Source organism: Gossypium hirsutum, chromosome D11 (genome assembly GCF_007990345.1).
Source record: "Gossypium hirsutum isolate 1008001.06 chromosome D11, Gossypium_hirsutum_v2.1, whole genome shotgun sequence".
NCBI lineage: Eukaryota > Viridiplantae > Streptophyta > Magnoliopsida > Malvales > Malvaceae > Gossypium > Gossypium hirsutum.
The window spans coordinates 19,958,845-19,970,150 of record NC_053447.1 but is presented as its reverse complement, the minus strand read 5'-3'; the positions used below and the strand labels follow the sequence as shown (position 1 = coordinate 19,970,150).

The 11,306-nt window shown below is 34.0% G+C and overlaps 2 protein-coding genes and 1 pseudogene across 4 annotated transcripts; 1 reads left to right on the top strand and 2 right to left on the bottom strand.

The window, feature by feature from the left end:
* Nucleotides 1-1,582: 1,582 nt before the first annotated feature.
* LOC107912859 (protein S-acyltransferase 10) lies at nucleotides 1,583-6,343 on the top strand. Of its 2 annotated transcripts, none has more exons than XM_016841213.2 (11): nucleotides 1,583-2,760; nucleotides 3,009-3,123; nucleotides 3,454-3,528; nucleotides 3,639-3,708; nucleotides 3,856-3,992; nucleotides 4,380-4,413; nucleotides 4,804-4,913; nucleotides 5,257-5,343; nucleotides 5,559-5,642; nucleotides 5,775-5,840; nucleotides 5,977-6,343. In XM_016841213.2, exons 1-11 carry the CDS (start codon nucleotides 2,679-2,681, stop codon nucleotides 6,149-6,151), a joined length of 1,035 nt encoding a protein of 344 aa, XP_016696702.1. In that variant the 5' UTR covers nucleotides 1,583-2,678; the 3' UTR covers nucleotides 6,152-6,343. The 2 variants fall into 2 exon arrangements, with proteins under 2 accessions (XP_016696702.1, XP_016696703.1); XM_016841214.2 differs by having other exon boundaries at nucleotides 2,344-2,760; nucleotides 3,865-3,992.
* A 42-nt stretch (nucleotides 6,344-6,385) lies between these two features.
* Nucleotides 6,386-8,474, bottom strand: LOC107911040 (IST1-like protein). 2 transcript variants are annotated; one of them, XM_041106422.1, is made up of 7 exons: nucleotides 8,275-8,474; nucleotides 8,037-8,169; nucleotides 7,809-7,912; nucleotides 7,546-7,717; nucleotides 7,312-7,452; nucleotides 7,143-7,231; nucleotides 6,386-7,044 (listed from the first exon to the last, which is right to left on the bottom strand). In XM_041106422.1, the coding sequence occupies exons 1-7, from the start codon at nucleotides 8,448-8,450 to the stop codon at nucleotides 6,519-6,521; spliced, it is 1,341 nt and encodes a 446-aa protein (XP_040962356.1). In that variant the 5' UTR covers nucleotides 8,451-8,474; the 3' UTR covers nucleotides 6,386-6,518. The 2 variants fall into 2 exon arrangements, with proteins under 2 accessions (XP_040962356.1, XP_040962357.1); XM_041106423.1 differs by having other exon boundaries at nucleotides 7,143-7,228; nucleotides 8,275-8,458.
* Nucleotides 8,475-9,886: 1,412 nt separating this feature from the next.
* LOC107911325 (uncharacterized) lies at nucleotides 9,887-10,961 on the bottom strand (annotated as a pseudogene).
* Nucleotides 10,962-11,306: the final 345 nt, after the last annotated feature.

Sequence of the window (11,306 nt, the reverse complement as noted above, 5' to 3'; positions counted from 1 at the left end):
CATTAATCAACATATATGGAAAAGATATTAAAGAAATTTTACATGGATAAAACACACCCATTAAGTACGCTAATGGTTGTATGATCGTTAGATGTGAATAAATATCAATTTCGTCTTTGCGAGTATGATGAAAAGTTTCTTGGTCCTAAAGTACTATATCTAAGTACCATAGGAGCATTGATGTATCTTGCAAACAACAGAAGACCTGATATAGTTTTTGCTGTAAACTTATTAGCAAGATTTAGTTCTTCTCCAACATGTAGACATTGGAATGTAATTAAACATGTATTTAGATATTTTAGAGGGACCATTGATATGAGGTTAGTTTATTAAATGATTCAAAATCCCTATTAGTTGGCTATGCCGGTGCTGGATACTTATTAGATCCACATAAAGGTCGATCTCAAATAGGATATTTATTTACATGGGGGTATTGCCATATCATGACATTCAACAAAGCAAACATTACTTGTCGCTTCTTCAATCATGCAGAAATAATTGTAATGCATGAGGCAAGTCGAGAGTGTGTTTGGCTAATGTTATTGATCTAATATATCCAAAAGATATGTAATTTGCCTTTATAGGAAAATATGTCAACTATCTTATATGAAGATAATGCAACATGTATAGCTCAATTGAAGGGTGGTTACATCAAAGGTGATAGAACGAAACATATTTCACCAAAATTATTATTCACCCATGATCTTGAGAAAAGAAGTGATATAAATGTTCAACAAATTCGTTCTAGTGATAATTTAGCATATCTTTTTACTAAGGCATTGCTAACTTCAACATTTGAAAGATACTGCACAAGATTGGAATGCGTCGACTCAAAAATGTAATGTAATGTTGCCATCAGGGGGAGTCTAAAAACAAGTTGTATTCTTTTCCTTTAACCAAGGTTTTGTCCCATTGGGTTTTCTTAGTAAAGGTTTTTAATGAGACAACTTGTAATAGAAGATTGTACACTCTTTTTCCTTCATTAGGTTTTTTATCCCACAGGGTTTTTCCTAATAAGGTTTTAACGAGGCACATTATCTACCAATGTACATCCAAGGGGGAGTGTTATGAATATCTTGTTAAGTGGATGTCCATCATGATAAAGATAAAGTGTTGATGTACTTTAAATTCTAATAATTATTAGAATTAGATCTTTACTTATTTTATACTTCTTATGCTTATAAATAGAGACTCTGATGAAGCATTGTAAATCATCCCTTTGATTAAAAAAGTATATTCTCTATTGCTTTCATATTTTCTTTGTTCTTTATTCTTTCTAACTCTCTTTATTTTATAACAATTTTTAACTTTTGAAATATAGGGACTAAAACTTAAATTTGTCAAATTACAAAGACTAATAATATATTTTAACCAAATATTTAATTATAACGTGAATAATTGCAATTTTGACCAGCACCTAACAACGCAACGTAGAAAGTTTAGTGGAATTTCAGCTGGGTTGGGTTGACTGTTAGGAGTTGGACCATTGAAATCGTGTGGTCCAGTCTCCATCTACCAGTCTCCATCTTCTATAGGTGAGAGAGGTGTACAACAAAAGTATCCAGACTAGTTAAGATAAATTGCCCACCACAATCTTATGTAGAACCCTCTTTTAAGGTTTTAATTACTTCATCAAGCTTTCTTACCATTTATTACTTTTTAAGGTCTATGTTAAAATTTTACTCTAATCTTTCGTCTTTTTCTTTTCATCAATTTAGATATTAACTTTTAAGTTTTAGTCAATTTGATATATTCTATTGCAAAAATTGATCGTATTGTTAAAATTTGAGTTAACGTAATTTTTTGTCCTTAAATTTTGTAACTACGTTTACATTGGTATTTGTATGGTTTTTGTTCATCTTAATTCTTAAAATATAAACAACATTGACGCAGTAGTAAACAAAGCAATTATTTTTAAATTTTTATTTATCTTTTTGAATTTTTTATGAGGTATATAAATTACCACATGGGCTTAAAATTTAAACAATTTAGTTTTTTATAATTAAAATTTAAAAAATAAGAATCAAAATGATAAATAAAATAAAAGTGAGGAGCATTAAATTGAGTTGTTTTTCATAAATGGATGGTAGTGGGACAAAATCCCAAGTTAAAATCATATAAAATATTAAATTTAATCAAATAATTTTCAGATTTATCTATTTAAATTTATGTTTTGATTTTAAAATTTAAATCAGATAAATAAAAGTTAGTCTTAAATTAAATAATACAAATATTAAGATAGACTTTATTTATAATGTTTATATTATATTTTGAATTGGGCTTGAGGTTAAAGAGTGAAAGCCCATAAAGATATGGGGATGTATGCGGATTGTCCGCCGATGTGATCTACGCAATAATTAAATAGCAGCTTACTTCATCCAATATGTTTTTATTTCTGTACCACCTCTCTATTTTTTTAGTTTATCTGCAATCTTCCTCAAGCTGTATTCTTTTCCCTTTACGTTTCTAGTTAAGAGTTTTGGCTTTGCCTATTTCTATTCTACTGTCACTTGCCCTAGAAAAAATTATCTTGCTAGCAAAAGAGAAAAAACAAGAACTTTACCAGGAAAAACAGAACCAAAAGAGGAGCATTGTGATGCAACGAGTGGTGTCATTTAATTTTTTGATTTGATTTGATTTGAAATTTTGTTGTTGTTGGGAGGATTTGTTTGGTGACCATGGTCATTGGTATGTGCCGTTCCTTTCGCGATCGAGCTCTCGACCGATGCTATCACTGCTTCCCTTGCCTCTCCGATCCTGGTACTTTTTTTTTTATCTCTGTTTATTTCCCGAAAAAGAGAAAAAGGTGGGAAAGCGTTTTACTGTGTTTTTGCCGTGCGAGTCTCATCTGAATTGCAGTTAATTAGTTAATTACTCGTCAATTTCTCAGTTTTTTTTAGTAAGCATGGTTTTTCCTCTTTTTTCCACCGTTAAATTTCCTCATTTTCTTTGTTCTTTCTTTCTTTTTTTAAAAAAAATTGAATTTGATTTTCTTGTTGGGTTTTCAGCACGGAGATCATCGTTGGTTTTGAAAGTGACATTAGTGATGCTGCATCTGGTATACGTTGGCATTCTCTTCCTTTTCGATAGTGATTTGATAGATAAAACGAAAAAAGAACCCTGGTATGTATGGTATTCCATTCGATGCTATTATTTTATCTTAGATGAAAAGTTGGAGTTGGATACCTTTATTCCACCTTTACATTAAATGATTGTTTCCACCTCAAGCTTCTACTTTTATTGCATAATGATACCTATGAAGAAAACTAGGCTATACGCATAATAACATTTCAATATTTATGAAGCAATATTACTCATTCTGCTTTTACTAGACGTTTTAAAGTTCTTTTTTTTTTTTTTCCAAATTCACTTGCTTTAGTATTTCCTTTTGCCGTTTTTGATAGTAATTGCTTCATAGCTTTGAACCTTCAATTTAATTCTTTCTCCGTTTAGGTACACTGCTTTATATTTGTTGTTGTTTTTCGCCACATTGGTGCAATACTTCATTACTTCTGGTTCTTCTCCTGGGTAAATATCAGTCCGCAATTACTGTTGAGATCAAAGTTTTAACTGTATAATGTACGCATTACATTTTCAATCTGATATGTTCGTTCCCTTTCATGTTTTTCTACTTTTAGTTATGTCCTTGATGCAATGAGGGCTGTTAATGAGACAAATGTGATATGTAAGCAGTCATCAATGGCCAAAGTAAGCATTTTTTTTTCTTTTATTGTTCCTTGTCAATTCTTTCTCTTCCATATTCCGGAAGTTAGAACTAAATTATTCTGGATATAGTAGAAACAGAATTGGATATATACATGGAATCTTACTAATCTTGTTCTTATAATGTTTAAGCAAAGACAGACTGCTTCAAGCAAAAATGGAAGCTTGCCTGTAGAAGGGTGTCAATCAGGAAGAAATTTTCAAGGGACTGATTCTACTTCTTGGACAAAGTTGGTGATGGACATGTATCCCCCTGGAACCTCCATTAGGTGTGTAGAACTTCATTGATTTTTTGATAGATCTTTCAGTTTCTTTTTTTAAAGACTTATGTTTATGAATCTTCATGGGTGCCAAGAGCCAAATAAGTTAAGCTATCATGGTATTTTCTGTTGTGTTTCACTTGTTGCTCTTGCCTTTTACTTACCATTGTTGCTTTTATATACCCAACTCAGTTGTGGACTTAATTTTAAGTTAATTGCCTTGCTAGTTTAATTTCATATTGTGAAGCAAGTCTACTAAACATATGACATGAATGTTGGCTTTCTGTTTGAGTTTAATCTAATTTTTATCATTCAAACCAACAAGAAAAAGTAGAAGGAAGTTATGGTAAGTTTATAGAATTTACAGAAATTCTAACTTTGGTTTGGATTTTTCAGGTCTTGCATTTGCCCCTATTGTAATGTTGAGCAGGTATTGAGATTCTATGTTTATGTCCTTCATATGATACAGTTTTTTTTTTTCATGAATCAAGATTTCTTGGTAACATCTGTTTATTTTGTGTTATTTACCTTGATGGTGGATGCTTATTCTTGGCTTTGTATAAAGTCTAGCTCAAAAGAATGCATGTGTATGTGTTTTTTGCTTTGTTAGTGGCATGGAGGTCCATGTACGCAGGAAAAATTGTTAAATTGAGTCATTATTGTAGCTTTTGATTGGATCTTCATTGCAAAAATTGTGTAAATGGTTGTTTCTAATCATCCAGCTATTTTTTTGTGTAATGAATTCTATGAAGAGTTGTTTCTGATTGTCCACATTACATGGCATGTGGCTGTTACTTATACTGTTATTGCACAATTGCAGCCTCCACGTGCAAAGCATTGTTATGATTGTGATAAATGTGTTCTTCACTTTGATCACCATTGTGTATGGCTCGGAACATGCATTGGCCAGGGTAATCACTGTAAATTTTGGTGAGTCTACATCATGTTGGACATGTTCTTTATGACTTTGCCTATATCTTGTGCCCTTATATATGTTACTATGAAATATGTTGCTAAAATGTAATTAAAAACTGTAAAGGGAAAAACACTTATCCAACTTTGAAGAGGATCCCCCCTTTCTTTTCTTTTTCTTTCATATCTGGATCTATTTTGAACTGTTTACATGTATCCAACTTCAGTTCATTCCTCGAATAAAATGAATTTGTATGCATGCTGGTATTCTTCTGCCTACATTACCAATTTCATATATTTGAAATATATATTTTCCTAATTTTGAACCAAATTGTTTTATTGTTTCAATTTGTAAATTTAGGTGGTACATTTGTGAAGAGAGTGCGCTGTGCCTCTGGACTGGCATCTTGTACATTACATACCTGAGGGCCAACATATCAAGGGCCTGGTATGTTATATTATGACAGCACCTTTTCTTTCTTACGTGTTGGTATGGCAATACCAAATTTTCTAGTATGACTCCACTATAGTTTGCTACATGTTGATTTTTTTGACTTTTCATTCGGTGTTTGTGTGGTTACATCTTCATTCTTTTTTGGTTTGGGAAAGAGCTTGTATATTTACCTGAATCTGAAATTTGACATTGAAAACCTTTGTTGACAGGTGGAATGATGCTATTGCGATTTTACTATTGATTCCCTTGTCAATTTTTATTGTGTTTCTACTACTACTTCTATTTTTTCATAGGTAACTTCTGTTCTTGTTTTGAGCATTGAATTTAAGATTTGGTGATTAGTTTTCGTGTTACTGTTCCACAAGCACTGTTCAAATATGGGAACCTTTATTATTATTATTATTATTTTTTTGTTTTTTTTGCAGCTATCTTATTCTGACAAATCAGACAACTTATGAACTCGTTAGACGCAGGCGAATCCCATATCTAAGGTAAGCTGGTGCTTTTATTCACTTCATACTGCTTGGCATCATGATGTAAATTGTACATATTAATGAGAGTTAATTGGGATGTAAATGGGGGCTATGAATACGGGCTCAGAAAATTTGCCATTCTTGTGATATGCAGGGGGATTCCTGAGCGAGTATATCCTTTTAGTAAAGGAGTTTGCCACAATTTATACGACTTCTGTTGTGGTGGAAGCAACATATACAGTTTGGAACCTCTGCCCTCAGCTCAAGAGCTTGAAGAAAAGTCAAGGCCCTACACTTGCTTAGATGTTTTAACATGCCGTTGCTGCTGACATTATAGGGCAATATATCATTTACCATATCTATGAACTGATTCTTTACCCGCAAAATTTTAATGTGAGGTGGTGTTATGTATCATTTATTTAGATATGGTTGGCTGAAGGCAGAGTTGCTTGTCGGGTTTAGATTTATACTTCTGATGTTTTAAACTGTGTTAGATTTATATTCTAACTATTATTTGATAAGGCTTGTTACCCATGTCATCTTCCATTACCAGAAACAAAAAATTGACATCAACTATATATGATTATTATATCTTCTATTTCCTTTCTCAAGGACAGTACATACAGAACAAATGCATTCATAAAATTGTATAATAATATCTGAATCTCAATAAAATTGGTTACAAGCATCTGATTTTCATGGTAGTGATTTGCGATACTTGAGAGCTTCAAAACGAGCTGCTAGGTCATCATAATCCGGCAATTTTGGGTGTACACGGTGAATAGAAGAATCCTGTTTCTCAAGAGAAGGTACTGGTGGTGGCAGATCAGTGCTGCCACCAGGATAATCTTCAATTTCTATTTCTTCATCACAATCTGATTCATCAAACTTTATATCTGAATGTGCAGCAGGGGCATGATTGTAGCTGTGTCTCCTACAGGTCTTTCCACCTCCATTGTTGCCGGGTCTTACATCCTCAGTACTTGGAGGGTAGAACGTCCCAAAACTCCGAGATTCATTCATTCTCCTAGCTCCAGGAGAAGTTGGAACAGATCCTCGAGCAGCGTTGCCTACACAACCAGATGCTTCACTAAATAGATTACTCTCTCGGTTGGCCAAATATGCAGCAGCTTGTGCAGCAGCAATTGCTTTTTTTGCAGATTCTTCTGCTGCTTCAGCAGCTGCAACCGTGTCTTTAAAACGATTATGGCCCTCTTCTCCTCTGCCACATTATTTTTAGTAAGAACAAAGAATATAAACAAGTTAGAAACAGTTGATGCTGAAAATTTTTGATTGAAAACTGACCTAGAGCAGAGTTACCTGGTCATAGACTCTTTTGGTTCGGGACAATGATTTGTAGCAGGTTTCACAGGTACGCTGGTTGCACTAACGAATTTACGTGGCCCCTCCTATTCAATTAGAAAAGCACATTAGTTTATATTAGAACGACAAAGAAATGAGCTTAGAATGAATGGACTTGTGAACTAACAATAAGCTCTTCAGGAGGCTTGAGCAGCTCCTTTTCTGATTCACTTGTATCCCATTCTATGTTGTGATCCTTAGCTATTTCCTTCATGACTTTCAACTTTGCTTCACCTGTAGGAGTTTTAACTGAGAGCTTGTCAATCAGCTGTAGGCACAGAGACAAGCAAGGCAATGTCAGTATTCTCAACAGCAAGCTAAATTTGATATCCTACAATTCATGATAAAAGAGAAAGCTAACCAAGCGATTAACACCGCAGTTGGGCCGCAGATCAGTGGCAGCAGCTACAAAATCTCTTCCGTATTTCTTCTCAAAAATGTTTCTAATTTCTATTAGCTCTGGAATCTCAGCACATCTTGGGGCCGCAAATATCAAACTAGCAATTCCTTCTTTCAGATCAGCAGGGCATTCCCTGGAATAGTTGGACTGCTTTAGGAACATTTTATTTTATGTAAAGAGAAAATCTATAGAAAGTAACCCATGGTGTCATCAGGCTGCCTCACCTACGCTTCTTGATGATGGAAATCCTGGCTACCACTAACTCACAAAAGAGCTCAATGAACTCATTTGCAGCCAAAACATTTTGTTCTCTCATGACATGTTCAACCTAAACATCCATTCCCAATATAAGAAACAAAACAGACAAAGACAAATAGGAGGACTTTTAAATCCATATATATGATGGCGTAATGCTACTAATGGTGAACTAAACAGTAACGCAAAATGAATACTCGAATGCGGGCGGTGGCATCTTGACCAGACTGAAGAAGCAAGGCGATGTCACGCCTCATTTGTTTCACCACTACTTGTCTCTTGTTCCTGAGTAGCTTTATCCTTGCAACCGCCATTTTGGCAGCCGTTTTGCTGGATAAATAACAAGAGAAACAAAACAAAAATAAAGAAATGGAAAGCCAGAATCGAAAAAAAAAACTTCTCTTCTTTTTGGTTTTTAAGGAAAATGGAGGGTACCAATTGGAGGAGTTGAAGCCATTTCCGAAGAGAGAGAGCGTAAGCTTCATGAGCTTCTTGGAATGTGCAGTGGCGGCAGCCGCGACCGTCATGGCTTGCACCCTTGGCCTTGCAGAGGATCTAAGAAGAAGAAGAAGGGTGTCTATTTGTAACGGTTGGATTGGCAAAAAGGGCATTGGGATACACTGTTTTTTCAGCAATACTTAAATCCTTTTTCATTGTCTGGGTCCCACTTTCTTCTACAGCGACCAATGTAACCGTTATGTGATTTGACACGTGGGAAGAATCCGATGGGGATCCTATCAGCTTTTCGGGCTTCAATTTGGATCAAAGAAGCCCATTTTCCAATGTCAAATGGATTTTCAATTTTGAATATTTATATAAATTTTCTAATAAACCGAACAAGAAGAATTGGAAGTTTTTTATTTCTTTCTTCGGAATAGCTATTTTCTTAATTTACAAAAATAACACTGGGAACTTGATGAGGTGGAATATTGTGGTTTGTCAAATGTTAAAAAAATTAAGATGTCTTTTGTTCTCTCTGATAATGAATCATCTCTCTGATTCATTTGCTTGAGTTTCTGTTTCACTCATATAAAAAGGCATGGGTTAAGCTTCATAAAGGTATATCATGGACACAATTTTCCAAAATTATTTAAAAATTATAAGAAGTTTTAAAGTTTTTAAAAATTTACTTTAAAAATTTTAAAAACAACCTCTAGAACGACTTTGGACAAATGATCATCCAACTTCATTCTAAAGTGGTTTTTTAAATAATTATAAAAAATATATATTTAAAATTTCTAATAATTATAAATAATGATTAAAGTTTTTAAAATTCATATACGCATGCATTTTTAAAGAAATCAAACATACCCATATATAACATACACAGATATCGTTTTAATCCAATTGATGTTTTTAGCTAATTAAGCTGATAAGTTCTATTTTATTAATTTCTTACCATCGTTAATAAATATTAACTAATTTTCTATAATTATCTAAGAAACAACTCTAGAATAAACTTAGACAAATAGTTGTTGAGGCTTATTTTAAACACTATTTTAATAAATTTTAAATAATTTCAAAAAATTTATATTCTTTTTATAAATTTTAATAATTATTTTAAAACCATGTCTAGATACATATTGGGCATGGTTTTTTTAAAATAATTACTAAAAATTATTTAGTTTAGAGATTTTTTAATTTTAAAATATTTAATAATGTGGCAAAATGTATCACACCAGCATGAGGTACATGTAGTACACCACGTGTAATTATCCGGTTGCTTTGTTAGACATGTAGAAATGGATGATTAGTTTAGCTTTTGATTTAAAAGAGAAAAAAATGTAATCCAAAAAGCTGATGAAGTAACTCTTTATTTCACTCGAATGGAGAGGATGGATGGAATAATCCACAAGAACCATACTTAATATAGTTATATCAGATTAGTTGAAGTTATGAACCTAAGTTTGAGAGATCTGCTCCGCAGTCTCTAATCCTTTCCTGTTATCACTTTCTCCCATATATCATTTCTGAAGTCTAAGAGAAATTGACAAGGTCTCAACTACCAAAACTGGGGGAGAAACTATTAAATCTCAATATCAGCAGAAGATAAAACACATGATATTTCATTCTATAACAATAATTTTTGTGTAATGTACAAATGGTTGGAGTTTATATAAATAAATAAAAATATCCGGGGCATGTCCTCTAAAATTTGGATGCCTCGGCACAACAAATAGAATTGGGAAATCACTATTGAGAGATGATGTTCAAGAGAGAGGTCCTTGCTTTGATCAAATGCCTAAACACACATTCCAAACGATTCTCAAGGCCTTCAATCCCACTTTCCAACTCCACCAATCTTTTATGTGCCATCTGCAACTTCTCAACATCGCAAGTATGTCTGCGAAGTGCGGCATCCACGCTTTCCAATTCATTTACATTCTCTTCACACGATATTACCCCCTTGTGCATCATCAACTTTGACACCACAGACCATCTTGTTTGCTTTGAGGAAACTGGTGATGACAAAAATGAGAAAAATGATTGCAAGATTGAAGCACTGATTGCATTAACTTGTGTTAGGACCCGAATCACAGCTGAGAAATGATGATACTGGTCCTCGTCCTGGTGCTGGTCCAGGAGGAGTGGTGATGCTCCAAGTTTGTTTCCCATTTGCTTCAACTCTGTGATCAATTTCTTTCCTTTCTTCTTCATTTGCTTCCTGAATTTAATGTAGTTAACAATGTTATCCTCAATGCTCAAATCACCCTTTCTCCTTCGGAGAGCTGATTGAAGAGTATGAACATGTTCCTTGATTTCATACATGTTATCCCTTGCAATGCCACAAATGTCCAAAAGCCTCACAGATCCATCCAACAATTCATCAACACATTTCTCATGTTGATGATACTGGGAGAGGACTTGGTTGTGTCGAAGGCATGCTGAGAAGATCGCCCATGCATCGATACAAGTCTTCCAATCCCGAAAGACATGTAAAAATCGACTCACATGTGGTCAAAGGTGATGACGCGTCCCAAGCTTTGAGCCTGTTGAGCTCATCTTCGATTCTAAGGGTGGTAGGATGTGACCTTGAAGGCAAGCTGATTGATCTTACATGGTATTTGCCACCCATTTTTTTTTTTTTTTAGTTTGCTCTTTTTCTTCTTTCAGAGCTTGAGAGTTTGAGATGTTCACTGTCAAAATCAAACAAGGGAATATCTATTTATATAAATATTGGATGCTATGCTATGCCAATGTGAGCGATCATGTGAGCCAGAATGGGCATTGCCCCTTTGAGCCCGGATACCATGTCACGTCATTCACCAAAATGATGAAGAATATGTATGCATGCATGAGGTGTCATGTTTTGGCTGCAACATGAAGACTCTGCCTCCCTGCCTGCTTGCCACATTTCCCAAATTCCCAAAGTTTAAAAATTGCAACAGTTGTCTCGCTTTCTACGTCTGACTTTTTATTTGTTAATAATATATTACTATTGTTTTTCGGTTACCCTTTTTTTTTTT